The sequence below is a fragment of the Dendrobates tinctorius genome, unplaced genomic scaffold, assembly GCF_039654945.1.
Source record: "Dendrobates tinctorius isolate UK_male_01 unplaced genomic scaffold, ASM3965494v1 ptg000254l, whole genome shotgun sequence".
NCBI classification, from domain to species: domain Eukaryota; kingdom Metazoa; phylum Chordata; class Amphibia; order Anura; family Dendrobatidae; genus Dendrobates; species Dendrobates tinctorius.
The window spans coordinates 10,043,175-10,065,213 of NW_027361921.1; the positions used below are offsets into that span (position 1 = coordinate 10,043,175).

At 45.5% G+C, this 22,039-nt stretch overlaps 1 protein-coding gene across 3 annotated transcripts in view; it reads left to right on the forward strand.

Annotated features, from left to right (window-relative positions):
• Window positions 1–22,039, forward strand: part of PGAP1 (post-GPI attachment to proteins inositol deacylase 1) — a 794,782-nt gene that overhangs the window by 300,046 nt on the left and 472,697 nt on the right. For all 3 annotated transcript variants that reach the window (XM_073558145.1, XM_073558147.1, XM_073558146.1), the window contains one exon: window positions 14,437–14,486. In XM_073558145.1, coding sequence (XP_073414246.1) covers window positions 14,437–14,486 — 50 coding nt within the window. The remainder of the gene's footprint in view (window positions 1–14,436; window positions 14,487–22,039) is intronic.

A 22,039-nucleotide genomic window follows, 5' to 3' on the forward strand; every position in this document is an offset into this window, starting at 1 on the left:
AAACATCTTGAATATTGACATGTGGTACGGATGAACTCCCTGCGTAACACTCTCTTTGACCCTATTTGACCCATTTTATTAATCTCAGACAGTTTGCCCTGGAAACAGATGCCTGACAGGGGATGCATATACAGAGTTTAGCCACGTGTCCCAAGTCTGAAGTTTTTTGTTTTTGGCGTGGATGGAGCGAGCCAGACAGAACTCGTATTGGCACTGGAGATTAATTCGGTTATATAGTTCAACTAATGTAGGTGTCTTTGGGGATTTCCAATAGCTACTTATGCAATATCTGGCAGCAACTAGAATGTGAACCAATAATCCCCTGGATTCCGAAGAGAACTCCTCTATACCCACGTTTAGCACTGCCAGACCCGGATTCGGATTAATAGGATTGCCTGTCAGCTCACCCATCAGGCCAAACACCTCCAGCCAGAACGAGAAAACCTTGGGACAAGCCCACCAGCAGTGACCAAGAGTACCCCTTTGGAGGCAGCCCTTCCAACAATGTGGCGAATAATTTGGGAGGAACTGTGCTAAGTTGGCTGGGGACCGATACCATCGCAGGTGTACTTTTTTCAGTTGCTCCAGATGATTTATGCACTTGGAATATTTTTGGATATTTGCTGAAGCCGACTGCCAGTTTGAAGGAGAGGTAGAGACATTCAACTCCACGTCCCATTTATTCATATAAGGAGATTTTTGCTCTTCGGGGGGGTTATTGAGCCATTTGTATATATTATGGAGATACCTTTGGATTTAATTATCTTTTTAAATACCAAAGCCTTTGTTGTAGGTAACAGAGGATTCGACTTTAGAGGAAATTTAGAGGCCAGAAAATGACTAATTTGGATGTGTTGATAGAAACAACCCTTTAAAGAGGGGTGTTTCCGTACTATTTCATTAAAGGGATTAACACCCAAATCAGAGAATAGATCCGCCAGCACTGTAATGCCCGATCCCTCCCACCTGGCTAGATTCAAAAAGGGGATTTGAGGTTCCAATGACTTGAGGGAAATCTCTGAAAGAGGAATCTGAATCTTATGAATCAAGTCATTTCACCAGACCTCCAGGGAAGCTGACATGGTGGGAACACACGGGGAGAACCGTGAACGGCTCAAATATTCTGCTTCCATCATTCTTCTGACCGAGCCCTGGCGGGACAGGAAATTTTCAATCTGAGCCCATCTATGTGAATTGCCTGGACGCCACCATTCCTTTAGTGATTCAATTAGTAAGGCTTTATAATATGCCGTTATGTTTGGGGTGCCCAGTCCCCCTGAGTCATATGGGGGATATAACACTTTACCTGCGACCCTGGCCCTTTTATTACCCCAGACAAATTTGTTAGTCAACGATTGAAGTTTCATCAGGGTTTTGTGAGAAATTTTGATGGGTAAGCATCTGAGCACATACAATATTTTGGGTAAGAAAACCATTTTAAAGGACTGTATCCTGGCCATCCAGGACAACGATATTTTTTCATACCTTCCCAATTCCTTTTCTAAATTTTGGATCAGAGGTTCCAAATTTTCTTTAACATCTGCGATGGTGTCAGCTTAATACCTAAATAACGTATCCCCGTGTCGCACCATTTGAATTGAAAGGCCCCCTCCAGCACACTCCTGGCTTCCACCGGTACATTAAACGGCAATATCAAAGACTTTGCCGCATTAAGCTTATAATACGACACTTTAGAAAAGTTCGATATTGTGTTCACCACTGCTGGAATCGAAACTACAGGGTTAGAACAGGAAATTATCACATCATCTACGTATAAACCAAGTTTATGTTCAAATTCCCCAACTCTTATACCAGAAATGGCTATGTTTTTTCGTATAGCTTCCGCCAGAGGTTCTACCACTAAAGCAAAAATAGCGGGAGACAATGGACATCCCTGGCGAGTGCCATTACTTATTTGAAATTTAGATGACAGAAACCCCGATGCCAACACTGACGCATTTGGGTAAGAGTAGAGAGCTAGAATGGATGACTTAATTTTCCCCAAGAACCCAAATTTTGTTAGAACTCTCTCCAGGTATCCCCAGTGCACCCTGTCAAAGGCTTTTTCAGCATCAAGAGACAGGAATGCACTGGGTTCAGCCGATATCTCCACCAGTCCAATCAAGTCAAGCATCCGTCTGGTGCCATCCTTAGATTGCCTGCCTGTCACAAAACCAACTTGGTCTGGAGCCACTAAGGCCGGGATCACTTTATGAAGTCTATCCGCCACTAGCTTGGCATAAATTTTAACATCACAATTTAGGAGTGAAATGGGCCTACAATTACCTGTGGTGTCTGCAGGTTTCCCTGGCTTGGGTAGCGTGATAATAATCGCTTCCAAGTTGTCTGGGGAAATTGACCCTTTATTTTGCCAAAAATTGAAGGTTTTTAACATAAAGGGGGACAGAGTGGATGTAAATTGTTTGTAATATTCGTATGGCAGCCCATCGGGGCCCGGGGCAGAGTTAGACTTAGTCATTTTGATGGCACCTAGGATTTCATGTGTAGTAAAGGGAAGATTAAGTTCCTCTAATTGCTCATCTGAGACCCGGGGAAGATCCAGGGTGTCTAGAAAGGCCTGTATATCCACTTGAGTCGGCTGTGACGTGTTGGAATCATATTTTAGATTATACAGGGCCTCATAATATTTCGCAAATGCTTCTGCTATTTCAATGGGATGTCTAGTGATTGTTCCATTTGGGTCCCTCAGGAATTCTATTTTAGATTGAATCTCACGTTTTTTCGTCCTTCTTGCCAATAAGGACCCCGCTCTATCCCCCATAGCATAAAATGTCGATCTATTTTTTTCAGATTATGTTCGTATTTTTGCAGGAGTAGGGATCTTAGTTGGAATCTATGGGTTACAATTTCTTTAGTCAAGTTAGGGGTTGCTTTGGCTTTATTCAGGGATTCAAGGTGATGAATACGGGTTAATATATATTTAATATCTGCGTCTTTTTGCCGTTTTTGGATGGAGGCTAGTTTTATGAACTGCCCCCTGACTACTGCTTTATGAGCAGCCCACAGGGTCTCGTCAGAAATTTCCCCATTATTATTAAGTTTGAAATATTCTGTTAACACTGACTCTACTTCATCATGTACCTTCTGCCTACCAAGCAAGCTAGTATTCAATCTCCACCTGGGGGAATTTTGAACATTAAAGCCACCCTGAACAGACAAAGAGATCGGCGCATGATCTGTCCAAGTGATTAAACCAATATCAGCTGCAACACAATTACTTATAGATTTGCTGTCGACCAAAAAGAAATCAATTCTACTGTATGAGCGATGCCTGGAAGAGAAGAATGTATAGTCTCTTTCTGATGCGTGTAAATATCTCCAGATGTCATGAAAATGGAATTCATTGATGAGATGCTTAAGTTCCTTAGCATGTGAGATGTTGATGTTGGAGCAATCCATGGAGTGTATAACATGTATATTAAAATCTCCACAGATGATTTCCGCCCCTGTGGCAGTATCTTTGAATGCTTGGAAAAATTTCCTAGCAAAGGTCAATTGCGATGAATTTGGGGAGTAGACCGTTGCCAAGGTATAAGGGACGCTGTTGATATAACAAGGCAAAATAATATATCTTCCATCCGCTCCATAACTGATATTTATCAATTTAAATGCCACTGTGTTCTTTATTAAATGGCCACTCCTCCTCTTTTTTTTTTAAGTCATTAGCAAAAAAGGCGTGTTGAAACCTGGGATGAAGTAGCCGTTTATTATCTGTGGAAAGAAGGTGGGTCTCCTGAATGCACGCTATATCACAGTTAGATGCCTTCATCTCTCTCCACATCATTGACCTTTTTGCTGGGGAGTTGAGTCCGTTCACATTAATAGACAATATCTTAATTCTCATATTGGAGCCGCAGGGGGGTTTGAATTCCTAGGAACGCCATCAGGGATGAGAAGGGTTAGACCAACAAGGAATTGAAAGAAATTTCCAAAAAAAATTAAAGAACATTTGTGAGAAGAAGAAGAACAAAAGCAAAAAAGTTCCATCAACACCGGTTTGCCCCGAGTAGGGTGACCGGAGTAGAACCGCTCGCCATAGGCGAGAACATCAGGGGGGCTACGTGACATCCCGTGTCACAGAAGCAAGGACAACAGGTGCCATAAGCAGGAAGGAGTCCCAGCTAAGTTGCTGACCATTCAGGGTTAATCCTGTCTGGAGATCCTCTTTGATTCTCCCGCCCGCCAGGGTTTGGCGGGTGGGCTATTCTCCAGTCTTCCGGCAATTTGCCCAGCTGAGAAGGAGTATGACATATGTAAGTGCCTCCATCTTTGAAAATTATCATCCTCACCGGAAAACCCCACTTGTACTTGATGTCTTGATCTCTAAGGAGTTTAGAAAGGTGGGCGAATTCTCTTCTTTTATTAAGAGTTGTAGCAGAAAGATCTGGGAAGATTTTTAGTCCCATGAAAGTGTCTGGCAGGGCTGGACTTTCCCTCAGTGTGTACAGCACAACTTCTTTTGTTTTATAGAAATGAAGTCTAGCCAGGACATCTTTAGGCAGAGCTGGATCTATGCCTTTGGATTTAAGGACTCTATGAATTCTGTCCACTATCAGGTCTCTGGCGTCCCATCCAGGAAGTATAAGCTGCAGAAACTTGTGGAAGTATTCATGGAGGTCTTTATCCGCTACAGATGAGGGAATCCCTCTGATTTTTAGGTTATTCCTTTGGGATCTGTCCTCTATATCACTGATTTTAAGTTTTAATGCCTCCACCTCCTTTTCCAAAGCTGTGTTAGCGTCTATCAGATTGTTATGTGATGTTGCAAATTCAGCCATTTTAGTTTCTACATGCTCTGTGCGATCACCCAGAGACCTGATTTCTTCCTTCAGCTCTCTGACTATTTCTCTGAGATCACCCTGTAGGGAAGTCCTCAGCATTTTTAGCAGAGATTGCATTGTTTCCTCTGTCAGAGGAATGCCTGTATTGCCTCTCACGCAGCCTGTATCTCCTTGTGAGGAGTGGGAAGATGCTGAGTGGGAAGCCAGCGCCATCTTGCTTGGTGAGGAGACTTCCCTATCCCGGGGGTAAAAGTCTGTCAGCTTGGCTGGAGTGCCAGTTTTTTTTAGGTCTCAACTAAGGGTACCGTTACACCTAGCGATGCACCAGCGATCCCGACTAGTGATATGACGCAGTCAGGATCGCTGGTACATCGCTGGGTGGTCGCTAGTGAGCTGCCACTCAGGCAGACCTCACTAGCGACATCGCTGGGGACGGGGATCGCTACTTACCTGTCAGACGCGGCGATCCTGACGTCCTCCCGCCCGCGTCCACGCGTCGCTCGTTGTCACAGCAGGAAGCGCCGCAGGAAGCTGACGACGAGAAATGGTCCAGGAGCTTCTCGCGCGATTAGCGATAACCAGCGGGGGAGCCGGTCAGAGGTAAGTATCACATGTAGCGATATCGCTAGCAATATCGCTGCTACGTCACAAAATCGGTGACTTTACAGCGATATTGCTAGCGATATCGCAGTGTGTAACGGGGGTTTTAGGCATCGCCAAGGGCTGGGGTTACTCACACCACCTTCAGCTGGTAATCCTGTTATCTGTGAGCTGATAAGAGCCGGTTTATCCTGCTGAAGCACAGAGCTCTCCTTTCAAGGAGCCGTCGCCATCAGCGTGCAGGCCACGCCCCCACCACGGTTCTTAATGTACAGATATGGTAGAGAAATATAGGTAAAGTACAATGCCAAAGATTTCACTTTTTTTCTTACATTACATGAATGATATCTATTGTAAATTCTACAAAAGCTCAGGAACCGGATAGTATAGTCCTCCATACAGAATTATGGGCGCTACATAGTGCTCCATACAGAATGAGCCCCATATATTGCTCCATACAGTATTATGGCACCACATAGTGCTCACTACAGAATGAGCCCCATATATTGCTCCATATGGAATGATAATGCTCCATGCAGAATAATGATCGCAATATATTATTCGATACAGTATTATGGGCACTATATATTGCTGCATACAGTATAGTGCGATATATTGCTCCATACAGTATAATGAGCCTCATATATTGAATGAGCACTCTAATAATAATCTTTATTTTTATATAACGCTAACATATTTCGCAGCGCTTTACAGTTTGCACACATTATAGCCGTACATACCCCTAGATAGAGATGCAGCACTAGAGGACGGTATATCTGTGGGGTAAGACAGTGCCACAATAAATCAACAGTAAATGGGTCGCTGGGTGAAAAATATAGTTATAAGAGTAATAAAAGCTTACCAGTCCGGTTAGGCCAGTTTCACACGTCCACTTTTTGACGTCAGTCAAAATCCACCAATTTTTGAAAAAAAACGGATCCGCCAAAAAAGGGGCAGATCCATTTTTTTTTCCCCCATAGACTTACATTAGTGGCGGATCTTGACTGATGTTCGTCCGTCCCACCCGCTTTTTGACAGATCCGCCAAAATTTCAGCGGCTCCCGGGCGGATGGGACAGACACTGCAACGTTTTTTTTCTTTGGCGGTCCACTATTTTGCTGTGCGCATGCCCGGAAGCTTCATGCCGGGAAGCATGTTAACTATGAAATGCCGTTGCGGGGAGCGGCAAAAATCTCTCTCTCTCCTTTTTCCCCGGGCTGCGGTACCTTTAAAATGCAGACTTCGGCGGATCCGTCAAAACAACGGTCCAGTGGCACCCGTTAGTATCTCAACGGGCACGGATCCGTTCTCCGCCTTTTTCACGGATTGCAACTGACAGAAAAAACGTAAGTGTGAAACAGGCCTTAGATAGGAGCGTTTGAGCAAAAGACGCGGTATCCACCACTTGTCACAAGTGCTAGTGTGTGTTTCCCGGCTAATATTTATATAGAGAGAAGATCGTGGCTAACAGGAAGTTGTCTGCCGGAAGTGATGATGTGCGCCTTCCAGCAGCAGCGCCATTATGTGTTCCACAGGGCCGGAAGAGACTAATAGGCGTGTGCTTTCCAGCAGCGCCATTATGCGTTCCACAAAGCCAGAAAGGACTAAAAATGAATGCGTACATTCCAGTGACCCCATATTGCGTTCCCCTGGCCGGAAGTAGGTACTGGAAGGCATTCCAAGAAAGCAATAAAGACTATGTAAGAAAATACATTGTGGCCAGAGAAATTCCATGCTCAGGGGGTGCTTTTTCATACATTTAATGCTGCTGATTCTGTAACAGATATATAACGTTAATATTGTGTCAGTTCTCATCAGAAAATATTACTGCAACATACAAAAGATCAATATCTATGAACATATCCAGAAAGCATTTTAGGACAGTAATAAAAATGACTGGGCATCATAATCTCTATTTAACCCCTTAGGGGCCAGTGTTTGTAGCTCGTGGATCCAAAAACCCTATCTTCTTTTTCGGAGACTAATGTGGTTACTCCCCCTTCGTTGTAGTTTGACCTGCTCAATGACTTGAAACTTCAATTGGGCAGTAGTGTGGCCGATGGTAACAAAGTGAAAAGGGATTGTAAGTAACAGATTTTTGTATCCAATAGTTGACTTGTGTTTTGAGATGCGATCCTTTATAGGTTGTGTGGTCTTACCTACAGTATATACAGTAGTACACAGGGGCATTTAATCAGATATACTACGAATTATGTGTCACAAGCGAAGTAATCTTTTATGTTGTATTTTTTGCCCATAGAACGGCGATGAAAGGAGTTGCCCCTTTGGACATTATTACATTGTGTACATTGTAAGCAGAGAAAGGTACCAAATTTAAGATTTGTGAGAAAGCATTGTTGTGTTGATGGACGAGATGAGCCCACATCCACTTTTACCAAAATATCTCATATATTACTTGGTCGTCTGAAGAAAGGAAGGAATGTTTCTTTGAATTGACTGGTATTGGGGTGAGCTGTCCCCAAGATGTGCCAGTGACGGTGTGTGCTTTTATGGATAAGGTAGGCCAGAGGGTGATAGTCATGGACAAAGGAGATACGAATCCCTGATTTTGATTGGGGAGAGGTGGTAGTATCTGAAAAGTCCAATGTGTGATGAGGATATCATCTTTCAGAAAATTTTTAAATTTCTTCAATATGTTGTTTCTGAACCTCCTGATTAGATACAATCCTACGGACCCTCCTAGTTTGTGATTTAGGTATGGAATCCTTCATTTTGGCTGTGTGAAAACTTTTGTAGTGAAGTAGACGTTTGGTAGGTTTCACATATAAATCTGTTGATAAACCACCTACTTCATCCTTAATCACCAAAGTGTCCAAAAAGTTGATTTGTTTATTGTTATATGACATGGTAAAATCTAGGCAAGGCCAGGAGGAACGCAAACGAAGAATAATTGAATTCAGTGTATCTAGGGATCCACCCCAAATACAGAATGTCATCGATGTACCTCTTCCACATCACGACATGTGAGCAGAAGAGGTCATTGATGTAAATTACGCTGTCCTCATAATGGGTCATATAACAGTTTGCATAAGGTGGTGCAGTATTCGAGCCCATGGTTGTGCCTTTGATTTGTAGGTAGTACGTATCCTCAAATAAAAAGAAGTTTTCAGTTAAGAGGATGGAGAGTAATTCACAACATAAATTTGTTTTTTCTGGACTGAAATTGGATATATAGAGGAGTCTGCGTACTGATTAAATGCCTTCTAGGTGGGGTATCGAAGTGTACAGGTCCTTCACGTCAAACGTGGCCAAAATGGCATCTTTTGGAATGGGACCACGGTTGTGTATCAAGTTAAAAAAGGCACCTGTGTCCAACAGAAATGATCTAGTTTGTCTTATTAGAAGTGTTAGAATTTTCTCCAGAAATTTTGAAATAGGTGACAGACTGGACTCTGTAGATGCCACGATAGGTCTTCCCGGTGGGTTGTCTAGACTCTTGTGGATTTTTGGGAGTACATAAAATACGGGAATTATGGGACACTGTTTTGTCAGAAACTCGCAAAAATTTTTTTATCAAGAACTCCTAAGGCAATGTACTTAGTGAGTGTTTCTTGAATGAGATGTTTTATTTCCTTGGTTAGGTCACCCTGGAGTGGTTGATAGACCGAGGTGTCACTTAGGGTACCGTTACACCTAGCGATGCACCAGCGATATGACGCGGTCAGGATCACTGGTGCATCGCTAGGTGGTCGCTAGTGAGCTGCCACACAGGCAGATCTCACCAGCGACATCACTGGGGACGGGGATCGCTACTTACCTGTCAGACGCGGCCATCCTGCGTCCTCCCGCCCGCATCCACGCGTCGCTCGTCGGCGCCACAGGAAGCGCCGCAGGAAGTGGCCGACGAGGAATGATCCAGGAGTTTCTTGCGCGATCAGCGATAACCAGCGGGGGAGCCGGTCGGAGGTAAGTATCACATGCAGCAATATCGCTAGCAATATCGCTGCAACGTCACAAAATCGGTGACTTTACCGCGATATTGCTAGCGATATCGCAGTGTGTAACGGGGGCTTAAGTTGACGATAGATTTATTGTAAGTACTGTAGGTTGATTTATCCAGTATCACTATCGCCCCACCCTTGTCCGCTGGTTTGATAAGATCTTTATCATCCTGGAGAATTTTTTTTTAAGGCTTGCTGATCAAGGGACGCAAGGTTGGAGGGAAAGTGAACTTTCTCTTTTGTCTATGTCTTGTCTCAAATTTTGAAAAGTATCGTCAATAAAGGATATAAATGTTTCTAGTGCATGGGAGCCTGTGGGTGGTCTGTAATTATTTTGTTTCTCAGACCCAAACTATCGGAGGTCAGGAGTAGGCTTTGTGATGTAGTTAGGTCCCCTGTGGTATTGTTGCAATCAGCAAAGTGTAACTTAAGTCTGAGTAACCTGTAAAACCTTTGTAAATCCATATCCAATTTGAAAATATTATATCTATAACTTGGGCAGAAGGAAAGACCCTTCTGTAGCACTTGATATTCTGCTATACCCAAGCTTTTTGATGATATATTTACAGCATGGGGATTGTTACCTGAGAGCGATTAATGCGGTTGAAGTCCGTGTCTCTTTCCTATACGGGTCCTCTTCTTCTTATTGGTCTCCGACTCTGTCCTAAATAACGACTTGTGGAAGGTTGTTTCTCGTAGTCCGACCCGGAGGTAGAGACACCTGTAGATGATCTGTAGTTTAGACGTGTAGTAAAGTTCCCGGAGTTGGAAGACTCCCACCATTTATAAACTCTGTTATGTTCGTAGTCGTCTGTATCCCTTGCAAACTTGTTCCGTTTCCTTGTCTCGGTATCTCGGAGATGTTGTTCTATAGTCGCATTAATCTTGGTTTTCAGGTTGTTGAATTTCTCTGTGGGGGTAGATGAGGCCAGTTGACTTTCGATGTTGGTAATCTGTTCCTTGCACTTGGTGATCCCTTGATGAAGGTGCTCTAACGTAAGGGTTATAAGGTCAAAAGAACATTTATTGATAATTTGTTCAAAACGTGAGCAAAACTCCTGGGAGTTGCTAAAGAGAGGAATTCAACAACCTGAAGACCAAGATTAATGCGACTATGTACTCCACGCAGGGAGATAGGGGGGTTGAACAGGGATAATGCAAGTAGTAGGTAATAAAGGGTATGCAATTTGGACAAAATGCAGGGAAGCAATGACAGTAGCAGTTCTTAAGGCATTTGACTTAGCCGATTCGACGACTTCCAGACTGTAGAGTCCACGAAACAAGCTTGGGTGCCAACAACGGTCAGCATGGGATTAATCCGGTGTAGTCCTGAAGAAAATGACGAGCTGCGTCCTTCCTGCAGCGGTGAGTCTCTGGTGTCTCCTGCAGGATCCTCAGTCCAGCAGGTGCTGTAGAGGGTAAGGCACAGTCCACAGCAATGTTGGAGCCCAACGTGGCCTGACAAACAAGCACGGGGGGGTCAGTATTCATTTCACTGTTACACACCCGATACTTCCTAGGCGGGACACACAAGCCCAGAGCGTTTGGCACCTTTCTTAAGGGGGGCCAACGGGCACACAGTGTCTCAGTTCACAGTCTCTGCGGGGATGCTTGAGCGACGGGCCTTCGCTTCTACGGTGCTCGAGGGACAGAGCACTCATCTCCCCCTGCATTGCGCTATCAGTTCCCGCCAAGTCTGCCTGTTTCCGCTCGCGCTTCTGCTTTTTTTTTTTACCTCAGACAATGCCCCCTGCTGCCAAGTGCAAAGGTTGTCTGGGTCTTTTAGGTTTTTCCTGGACAACAAAAGAGACAGCCCCGATAGTTTCGGACCCGGCGCAAGAAAGGTACCCAGCCCGGTCCTTCTGCTTACACCAACACGGGGAGAAACGTACAAACTCTTTGCAGATGTTGTCCTGTTTGGGATTTGAACCCAGGTCCCCAGTGCTGCAAGGCTAACCACTGAGCCACTGTGCCGCCATAAAGGGCTTCATTGCAAAATGGGTGAATATATACGCACATGTCCATTTTTAGTTATTTGAGCCAATAAATGTAAATTTGTCTTTTTTTTCATCCACCAACTTAAATTATTTAGTGCTTCACTCACACATTTTTAATGCTTCACACACAACACATTTATTGCATCACACACAAATCAGATTACAAAAATTTTTAAACACAGGTTGTAAAGTAACAAAATAGGTAAAAAGCCAGGGGGATCAATACTTTCGAAAGCCACTGTATGTAGTTTCAAAGACATTCTGCAGCTTTTTTTCTCATTTGCAAGTTCATCCACAGGCTGATGGAAATTGTCAGCTCTGAAACTAACTAATAAACTATTTGACACATCATTTTTCAAAGCCTTTCATGCTTTTGTTTCCCTGTCGTTTAACCAAATTTTTCATCCTTTTGAAGTTGTCTGACCTGGTAACCAGTAAATACTCCCTCTTAATTTTCTTTGTGGTGATCCTCTGATATAGCTAACACATATGGGTAAATGCAACGCAGTTCCTGCCGAGCACCTTTGCTAACTGTTTCAGGAGTCCAATTGTAATATTAAAGGGAACCTGTAAGGTCCCCTGTGCCCTCAGAATCACCAGCATATGTTTTTCCTCAGCTAAATTCCTTGGCTAATAGTCCATTCTTTGCATTAAACACACAAACAAATCTTTAGAAAAATAATTTCTAAAGTCTGTTTATGATACATGGCCCACTTAGCATGATATCACGCCCATCGTTGCCAGCGCTATACATGCCTCGTTTGTGCGCTCAGCTTCTTTCCCTCACTGTTAGTGAACATTTCTTATTGTTCAACCTAGTTTCCTGCTCTTGGCCTAATGGTTATTGATCAAGTGCGCACTAAAGGAATCACACCAGACATAGTCGGATGTAACCTCTCTTTGATTAATCTATGGCACAGCTCCAATGGAGTTTATTTAACCTGAACATAGATTTATATCTCCCCTGTAAGGGGGCTCGGTTAGCTCTAAAATGAGAGTAATCGGAAGTATTCCATTGGTTAGTGGGTTGGGCAATGAGCTAGTCCGTGGGCGGATTCATGAGGTCATCAGGTTGGGTTGGTCCATGAGGTCAACAGAGTGGGTGTCATCGTGGGCGGATCCATGAGGTCATCAGGCTGGGTTGGTCTATGAAGTCATTAGGGTGGGTGTCAACGTGGGCGGATCCATGAGGTCATCTTGGATACCAGCACATGGTGTGTGGTGAAACAGGAAATGGCAGCCATCTTTAGTGTCACACTTTGATCTGAACAAGCTCCTGTAAGGTTAAACAATACACTTTATGGGTAATTTCTCTCAATCTCTTATGTTTTGTGGTTAATTAAGTATTTGATCTTATCGATCTCCTCAACATCACTTCACTGAGCTTCTGAATCCGCATGTGCGATAGGGTGGTCCTTAATTTCAAAATAGTTTTTTCTTCAGTAGGCACACCTTAATTCTGTTAATGTATGTAAACTAAAAACGCAGACAGTAATTCAGCCAAATGCATAAATACTATCAAACTTTCTGGATTTTTGCCATGATTGCATCCCATTTGCACCTTGTCTAAAAGATCTGGTTGTGGCAGCCGGTGCAAATTTTGCTCTATGTAGCCTGACATTAATAACACTCTCCTTCTCCAGCTTGCTCAGCCTTAGTCATGTTCTCCTCCCCCAGGCTGATACAGCAATACATCTCTAAGAAGATTACGTTCTCTTAATGAGAAACACTGTTTGTGTCTCTTTACATCAGTCCCTGCGCATCATTTTACCTTTACAAGGGTTAGAAAAATAAAACCTCAACAAAGCAGCTAGCTACAGTTTGTGAAAGTCAACAACCAGAAGCGATAAAGACTTGTAGCTTATTGGAAAAATGTGTGATAGTATTTTATCTTCAACTGAACTGCCATCTGAGAGAGGTTATGTCACTGTTCTACTACTACAAGAAAATTACTAAACAGTGATTGCAGCTCTTCAGATAGTAGATACTGATACGGAAGACTATGAAGCATATGAATCAGCGCCAAGAAAACTGTAGACCGTCTTCCCATTCGGTATCAGAAGTTGGGATTGATCAGTTGCTTGGAGTTCTAAAGCTTTCAAAAGGAACATGTGAAGCTTGTGTTAATGCTGTTTATGCTGCACAATGACCTGGCATGTTACTGACAATGTGATGTGCTTGTTTTTTTATGCCACATCTTTCAGCATAGGTTTCAGGAACAGCTACTGCAAACTTCTGGAGCAGAAGTTTGGCAAGGACATGCTGTGGTTTGCATGCTGCCATCATATTCTAGAAATAGTGCTGGAAGCAGTGGTTGTACATTGTCTTGGTCTGTCGAAAGGTCCATAACATGATCTTCAGCATGTTCAAAAACAACTGGAATATTTTTCACTTGACTACCTTTCAGACACCACTGTCAGACCACATCATGTCAACAGCAGTTTCCCACATTGCAGCTCAAATCATAGCCTTTGTGGAGTCTGCAAGTTATCACGTATCCTCTTCATAGGCGATAACTTTTAATGTTGGAAATAACCTTAAGGCTATGTGCACACGGTGCGGATCCTCCCGCGGATTTTTAGCAAATCCGCAGGTCAAATGAGCTGCATTTTTCCTGCGGATTTCTTCCTTTTTTTTTTGCGGTTTTACTGCCGTTTTTGTGCGGTTTTCCACTGCGGTTTTCCACCTGCGGATTTGTAGAATGGAGCAGGTGGAAAACTGCAGCAAAACCGCACAAAAGAAGTCACATGCTGCTTTTTTTTTTCCGCGGAAAAATCCTCAGCATGTGCACAGCATTTTTTTTTTTTTTTTTTTTTTCCATAGGCTAAAATGGTACTGTACATCACCTGCAGTTCTGCTGCAGATCCGCAGCGGCAAATCCGCAGTAGAAACCGCACCGTGTGCAGAGTGCCTAAAAGTACACTATTTCTTGCTAGAGAACTGAAAATCAAACCATGTATAAATTCTAGTAAATTCCTAGTTGGTTGGCTTCTATTCATTATACCCTTATGGATTTGTGCAAACAAAGACTGTAAAGTAAAGGTTGTTGATTTTTATTGTATTATTTTTTTTTAGTTTACTCACAGTTGGATATTTGGATGCAGTGATAAAGATTTGACCAAGTGGTATGTATTATGTTCCTGTACGCACTTTTTTTTAAAAGAGAGAAATAAAGAATAGTGTGTTGTGAGTTTTTAGTACAAAGGTGTCCACACTTAACTCTTCTTATCATAATCCTACTTCTGATGTTTTTATGCCAGTTTTGAGCAGCGCTACAAAAAATAGCAGAGATGAGGAGGAGCCGGGATGGGTATCAGGGTCATAGTTCTTATTTGTTGTAGATGCAGGAAGTTGATGGGGAATTGAGAAAATAGATTATGCAACTTAGTCTTCAGTAATTGAGTTACAGTGTATACTTGAGTATAAGACTAGTTTACAGCACATTTTTTTGTGTGCTGAAAACTCCTCCCTCAGCTTATATTCAAGTGAGGTGTCCAGAACATGTATCAAGAGGGGCAGCGGCAGGTCACAGAGGTAGGAGCCGGCTGCCACGGCTAACTCCTGTGCCTGCTGCTAAAGAGAAATGAATATTCACTGCACTGGCAATGAATATTCATTTCTCTGTAATAGCGTGCACAGTGTCACCCGCAGCAGCCGCTCCTGCAGCTGACAGGCGGTCACGTGTGTCGCTTCTTAAGAGAGGTGAATATTCAATTCTCTTAAGCAGCGTCACATGTGACCGCCCAGCGGTTGACACTGTGCGCGCTACTTAATACTCACTGCACTCCACGCAAATAATTCCGTCATGAGGAGCAGTTAGTATTCTGACAGCTGTGCTCTGTTTCTGAGCAGCGTATGATATTCCTGCCATACGCTGCTTACAATTATAATGCAGCTGCTAGCACCGGAACAAGACACTGTGAGGGAGTGCAGGAAGGTAAGTGTAATGGTTTATTTTTTATGTTTTTTAGGTTGGGCCTATCATACCAGGATAAGAATGGGGTCATGCATATACGGTTAGGGATGGGGCCATGCATACAATGATAGGGATGGGGCCATGCATTCAAGGATAGGGATGAGGAGCCTTGCATACCAGGATGGGGTTGAGGAGGCTGTGCATACCAGGATAGGGATGAGGAGCCCATTCATACCAGGTCGGCTTATACTCAAGTATATTTGATATATTCTCCAGAAGAAGATTTTCGACTATATGTGACAGTTTTTTCAGATATTATAAGGAATGGTTCAACTGCACTACAAAGATAGGAGAGCAGTGAATTAAGTGTTATGGGTGAGTTCTGTGTATTATTTTTGTGTGTATTTGTCAAGTTATCCAAACCTCTAGGGTGCCTTTAAGCAGTGGGTTATTAAAATTGGTTATATCTCTTTTCAAAGAAAGCCATTGGAATATAAGATATTCAGACCCAAGCAATGTTAAATCTGTGTTGTTTCTTACCCTGTGTCTGCAATAATTGTAGTTTGATCACTGGAGAAGAAGGGAAGGAGTGCCATTTCACTTTAGGAGGGTGGATTTTGATGTGATAATTTGTATACACCATAATAAATCTGCAGAAACCCTGAGGTACCTTAACAGAAGGACCCTGGAAACTACAACTAAGGGAATTAATTTAAGCATGAGTGTACTTAGCATTTTGCCCCCTCAGGTGTTTAACATTTTTTTTAATAATTGGCTGTAAAAATTAAAAAAAAAATGTTTTTTTTATCTAACAATGTTTCATCCCCATATTTTTCATTTTCACACAGTCTAAGGCTTCTTTCACACTTGCCGTGTTTTTTGTGTCCCGTTTTTGCGGGCCTTTTTTACGGGCCGTATTGCCGTAATTTTCACAGTCTGCCTCAAGAACGGGCAGCAAAAATCTTCTTTGATCGCTGTATTCCTGGTTTGGAATAGGTTTTGAAAAGTAGAGGAAAAAAAACGAAATCTAATATATAAAGCTCAATGTGGGTGTGTATGTATGTCCGGGATTGGCATCCGCACCGTCGCAGCTACAGCCACAAAATTTGGCACAGTCACACGTCTGGACCCCGAGAGCATCATAGGCTATGTTGTGAGGCAAAATTTTAACCCCACGCGTTCCAATTCGCCAAACAATTTTGCCCCTATCTACATAATGGGGAAAAAGTGTATGTATGTCCGGGATTGGCATCTGCACCGTCGTAGCTACAGCAACAAAATTTTGCACAGTCACACGTCTGGACCCCGAGAGCGTCATAGGCTATGTTTTGAGGTGAAATTTTAACCCCACGCGTTCCAATTCGCCAAACAATTTTGCCCCTATCTACATAATGGGGAAAAAGTGTATGTATGTCCGGGATTGGCATCTGCACCATCGTAGCTACAGCCACAAAATTTTGCACAGTCACACGTCTGGACCCTGTTAGAGTGTTAGAGTGTTAGCGACTCCTGGAGTGGACCCTCTGGGTCGCGGCACCAACCCTCCCAGGGCGAGCTAGCCTAGTGAGGACCACCCCCTATACAGGGAGTGTCAGGAGCAAGCCCCAGGGGATACGATACCACGACTGCTGGCACCAGGCGGCCGGCTCACAGGAGATACGAGACTGTGTGACTGGAGGGTGCGGGATACTAGGGAACACAGGAGAGTACAGGGGAGTGCGCTGAGTACAGGGTAGTACTAGACGGGTACACGTGGGCACATAAGGCGTGTAAGCAAGTAACAGAACACAGGAATAGAGTGAATGCCAGGAGGCACGGTGGAGCAAGAAACAAGGGACAGGATACGAGAGGATGTGCCAGGAGGCACAACTGAGCATGAAGCAACAAGGGTTCAGAGCAAGTGCTAGGAGCACCACAGAATAGCAGACAGAGCAGAGGACCTGAGAACAGCGCACAGCCAGGCTGGGACACAGCTGACCCAGCCAGGAAGCACAACAATAATCAGGCACCTCCCCTAGGGGGAGGTCGTCTGATATAGCACATGACTACTACTGGTTCCGGGTCAGGACCTAGCCAGAAAGCACACGACCACTAGTGGTTCCGGGTCAGGTCCTCCAATACCATAGAGAGGACCGAGCCTTATACAGCACTGACAGGAGCGCGCAAGCGCAAACGTAAGCGTGGCATGGAGGAGGAGACCCGGGGATGAGAGTTGCGCGTGCGCACCCGACGGGGACCCCTGAGGGACCGCCGTACCGGAGGGAGTGACGTCGGGGCCGAAGCCCCGCCTCCTGGTGAGCGCGGCATAACAGTACCCCCTCCTTTAAGCCCCCTCTCTCTAGAACTGGAAAATAGCACCTTGACACTAGGAGCGGGATCCAGACACCTCCTAACTGCATGAGGACCAATGAGATCCAGAGTCTCAATACGAGAAAATTCGGTCTCCTGCCATACCCTGGAGAACTCCACGGACAGAGAGTCAGAGGCAGGTATCCCCGAGACAGGTCGAACCGGCAGAGGCACACAGACATGCTTGGGAAGTCTCTTCTTGGCACACGATGGGCAAGCAGCCACGAAGTCTTTGACGTCCTGAGCAATAGACGGCCACCAGTAATCGTGGGATAAACGGGAGAGTGTCCTCTTGGCACCAACATGACCGGCAGCCGGAGAAGAATGTCCCCAGGATAACACACCTTTACGGTTACCTTTAGACACAAAGGTCTCCCCTGGACGCTGGGGTGTCAACTTGACGGAAGCCACGGTAATTACCTTGGGACGGTCACTTGACGGAGGTGGAGACTGACTCTCAGCCTCCTTTTTGACAATGTCACAAGTCACAGACGGGTTGCTTGATGGATGTGGAGACTGACTCTCAGCCTCCTTCTCGACAATGTCACAAGTAACAGACGGGATGCTTGACGGATGTGGAGACTGACTCTCAGCCTCCTTCTCGACAAAGTCACAAGTCACAGACCGGTTGCTTGAAGGATGTGGAGACTGACTCTCAGCCTCCTTCTTGACAAAGTCACAAGTCACAGACCGGTTGGCGGACGGCGGACCTGTAACCATCAAAGACGAGTAAGCAGGGTTCTTTGGATGAACGAACAGCAGGCAACTCTTTTGACAGGACGGACCCCAACGGAGTATATCACCAGATTGCCAGTCCAGGGTCGGCCCATGAATACGTAACCAAGGAAGGCCAAGAAGAAGGGTATGAGGCGAAGTCGGCAATACGTAGAAGGAGATCCGCTCCCGATGACATGTGCCAATCTGCAACTCAACTTCCTCAGTGACCTGGTTAACGGTGTCCTGCAAGGGCTTATCGTCGACCGGAACTACTGACCTAGGAGACTCCAGGGATCTGACAGGGATGCGAAACTTCTTAACTGCCTCGAGACTAATAAAGTTACCCACTGCGCCAGAGTCCACAATAGCTTTCACAGCAAAAGTCTCGAAACCAAAATTCAGGGAGACAGGCACGGTCAGGGGCAGAGAGGAATCACATACACTTGAGGAGACCTCACTTAACAGTCCCAGGCGGAGAGACTTCCCCGGTCTCTTGGGACATGAGCGTAGAAAGTGGGTGGCATCCCCACAATAGAAACAGAGCCCTTGTGCCTGCCTTTTCACACGACGCCGTTGAGCTATCTGGAGGCGATCCACCTGCATAGGCTCAGGTACCGGATCTGCCGCAGATAAGTCGGGTAACGGATGAGAAAAACTGCGAGTGGACGAAGAGAGGCGAGAGGACCCTCTCTCTCTGGCTGACTCGTGGGTGCGCTCCTGGAAGCGCAAATCAATGCGTGTCGCGAGAGAGATAAGATCCTCCAAATTGGTAGGGGTATCTCGGCCCGCCAGTTCGTCTTTGATCCGACCGGACAGACCACGCCAAAAGGCCCCTATGATGGCATCATTATTCCAACCTAGCTCAGAGGACAAAGTGCGAAAACATATCGCGTATTGTCCAACCGATAGAGAACCTTGACGAAGATTAAAGAGGGACTCGGTGGTGGAAGCAAGGCGACCCGGCTCGTCGAACACCTTACGGAAAGTGTCCAAAAAGATGGAAAGCTGAGCGACGAGCGGGTCATCACGCTCCCAAAGGGGATTCACCCACGCAAGCGCCTTACCCTCTAAGTGAGAAACAATAAATGCTATTTTAGCACGATCGGTGGGGTAATGCTGCGGCAAAAACTCAAAATGCAAACGACACTGGTTCAGGAATCCACGACACAAAACAGGGTCACCACTATACCGGGGTGGCTTACATAGGCGCGGAAGTGAGTGTGGAAGCATGGCCTGGGCAGATTGTATGGAAACGAGCCGATTATCTACCGACGCTATATAGTTGAGAATCTGAGCCTGGGAGTCGCGTTGCTGCGCAAGTTCCTGCTGGAGACTAGCCAACTGGGCAGCATTCCCAGGGTCAGAGGACTGAGAGGCAGATAAACTGGACTCCATGGCCTTGAGAAATGCCATAATCCTAATCTGGTTTTCCCGGAGGAACGTCAGCTTTTTTTGGACGGAAGCCGCAGTACCAGCGGGGTCCATGGCCTGATTATACTGTTAGAGTGTTAGAGTGTTAGCGACTCCTGGAGTGGACCCTCTGGGTCGCGGCACCAACCCTCCCAGGGCGAGCTAGCCTAGTGAGGACCACCCCCTATACAGGGAGTGTCAGGAGCAAGCCCCAGGGGATACGATACCACGACTGCTGGCACCAGGCGGCCGGCTCACAGGAGATACGAGACTGTGTGACTGGAGGGTGCGGGATACTAGGGAACACAGGAGAGTACAGGGGAGTGCGCTGAGTACAGGGTAGTACTAGACGGGTACACGTGGGCACATAAGGCGTGTAAGCAAGTAACAGAACACAGGAATAGAGTGAATGCCAGGAGGCACGGCGGAGCAAGAAACAAGGGACAGGATACGAGAGGATGTGCCAGGAGGCACAACTGAGCATGAAGCAACAAGGGTTCAGAGCAAGTGCTAGGAGCACCACAGAATAGCAGACAGAGCAGAGGACCTGAGAACAGCGCACAGCCAGGCTGGGACACAGCTGACCCAGCCAGGAAGCACAACAATAATCAGGCACCTCCCCTAGGGGGAGGTCGTCTGATATAGCACATGACTACTACTGGTTCCGGGTCAGGACCTAGCCAGAAAGCACACGACCACTAGTGGTTCCGGGTCAGGTCCTCCAATACCATAGAGAGGACCGAGCCTTATACAGCACTGACAGGAGCGCGCAAGCGCAAACGTAAGCGTGGCATGGAGGAGGAGACCCGGGGACGAGAGTTGCGCGTGCGCACCCGACGGGGACCCCTGAGGGACCGCCGTACCGGAGGGAGTGACGTCGGGGCCGAAGCCCCGCCTCCTGGTGAGCGCGGCATAACAGACCCCGAGAGCGTCATAGGCTATGGTTTGAGGTGAAATTTTAACCCCGCGCGTTCCAGTTCACCAAACAATTTTGCCCCTATCTACATAATGGGGAAAAAGTGAAAGGAAAAGTGTTGGAGGCAAATTGATAGCTGCCAGGTGTGAACAAGGGGGACTTAAAGAATGAGAGCAATGGCGCCAAACAGTATATACCGTACAGTTGCTAAGGTGGGGCCCTGACATGGGATACTCGCCACACACGGGGATATGAACACACACAAAATGCGCCACAAACTACCACGTGCTTCAACACATATACCACCCTCAGCACACATTTCACCACACATACACCAACCTCGCCACATAAAAGTCGAAACACAAAAGTCGCCACTCAAACCTCGCCACGCTGTCCCAGAACTGTTTAAAAGATGAAAAATGAGCTGTGATTGGTTGCTATCAGCAACAATTTTCTTTGTAGACTGTTGTGGTAACTGAGGCCTATTATTCTTGTCATTTCTATGGTGTTATCTGTTATGAATGAGTCATCGGAGGAGGAGAAAACAAAAATACAAGCTAAGTCCATAAAACCGGAGAGGTTGGTAGCTATCGGATTGCAGACCCCTGATCCTGTACACCACAACTAACAGTAGCCGTGGGGGGTTCCTACGGTGCCCTAGACCCCTCGTCACAGCCAGAGAACTACATAAGCCTAAAGAAGGAAAGGGGAAATCTAAACTGCCCCAGAGCAGACCCCAAAGCAATAGACAGCCCCCAACATGTATTTTCGGTGAAAAACAGATGAAAACACAAACACAGACAGAAAGACAGGCTGAGCAAACGATGGGGCCCAACTAACTAGATAGGACAGGACAGAAAAAATGCTGGCTGCAATCCGCAAAAAACCCTACCAAAAATGTCCCAACCGTCTGATAGGGAAAAAGGCCCTGAAGTCGCTAGACTTCAAAATCACTATATCAGCACTCAGGTATATTCTGAAAGCAGAGCAAAGAGATCAACTGATCAGAGACAAAAATGGAATTCAGCCAGTCCCAACCAGGACTGGCTGAATACAAACACTAAGGAAACCAGACAAAATCTCATGGAATAATAGCAGGGCAAAAACTTAGCTTTTAGTAGACAGGAACTAAGCTGGATGCAAGAGCTCAGAGCAGAAAGGATCACCAACAGCCCTGCAGGGCGTCGGCTGCCTTATATCCACTCAGAAATTCCAGATGTCCAATCACACTCCGCCTGTTCAGATGACAGGTTCTTCCCATCCCAATCAATTTCACTACCTCTCTTCACCAGCAGAGGGAGTTCATCAGACATCAAAGGTGAAGGGGAGAATGAACTCACAACAGTTATCGTCCTTCTGTAGAGCTGGAA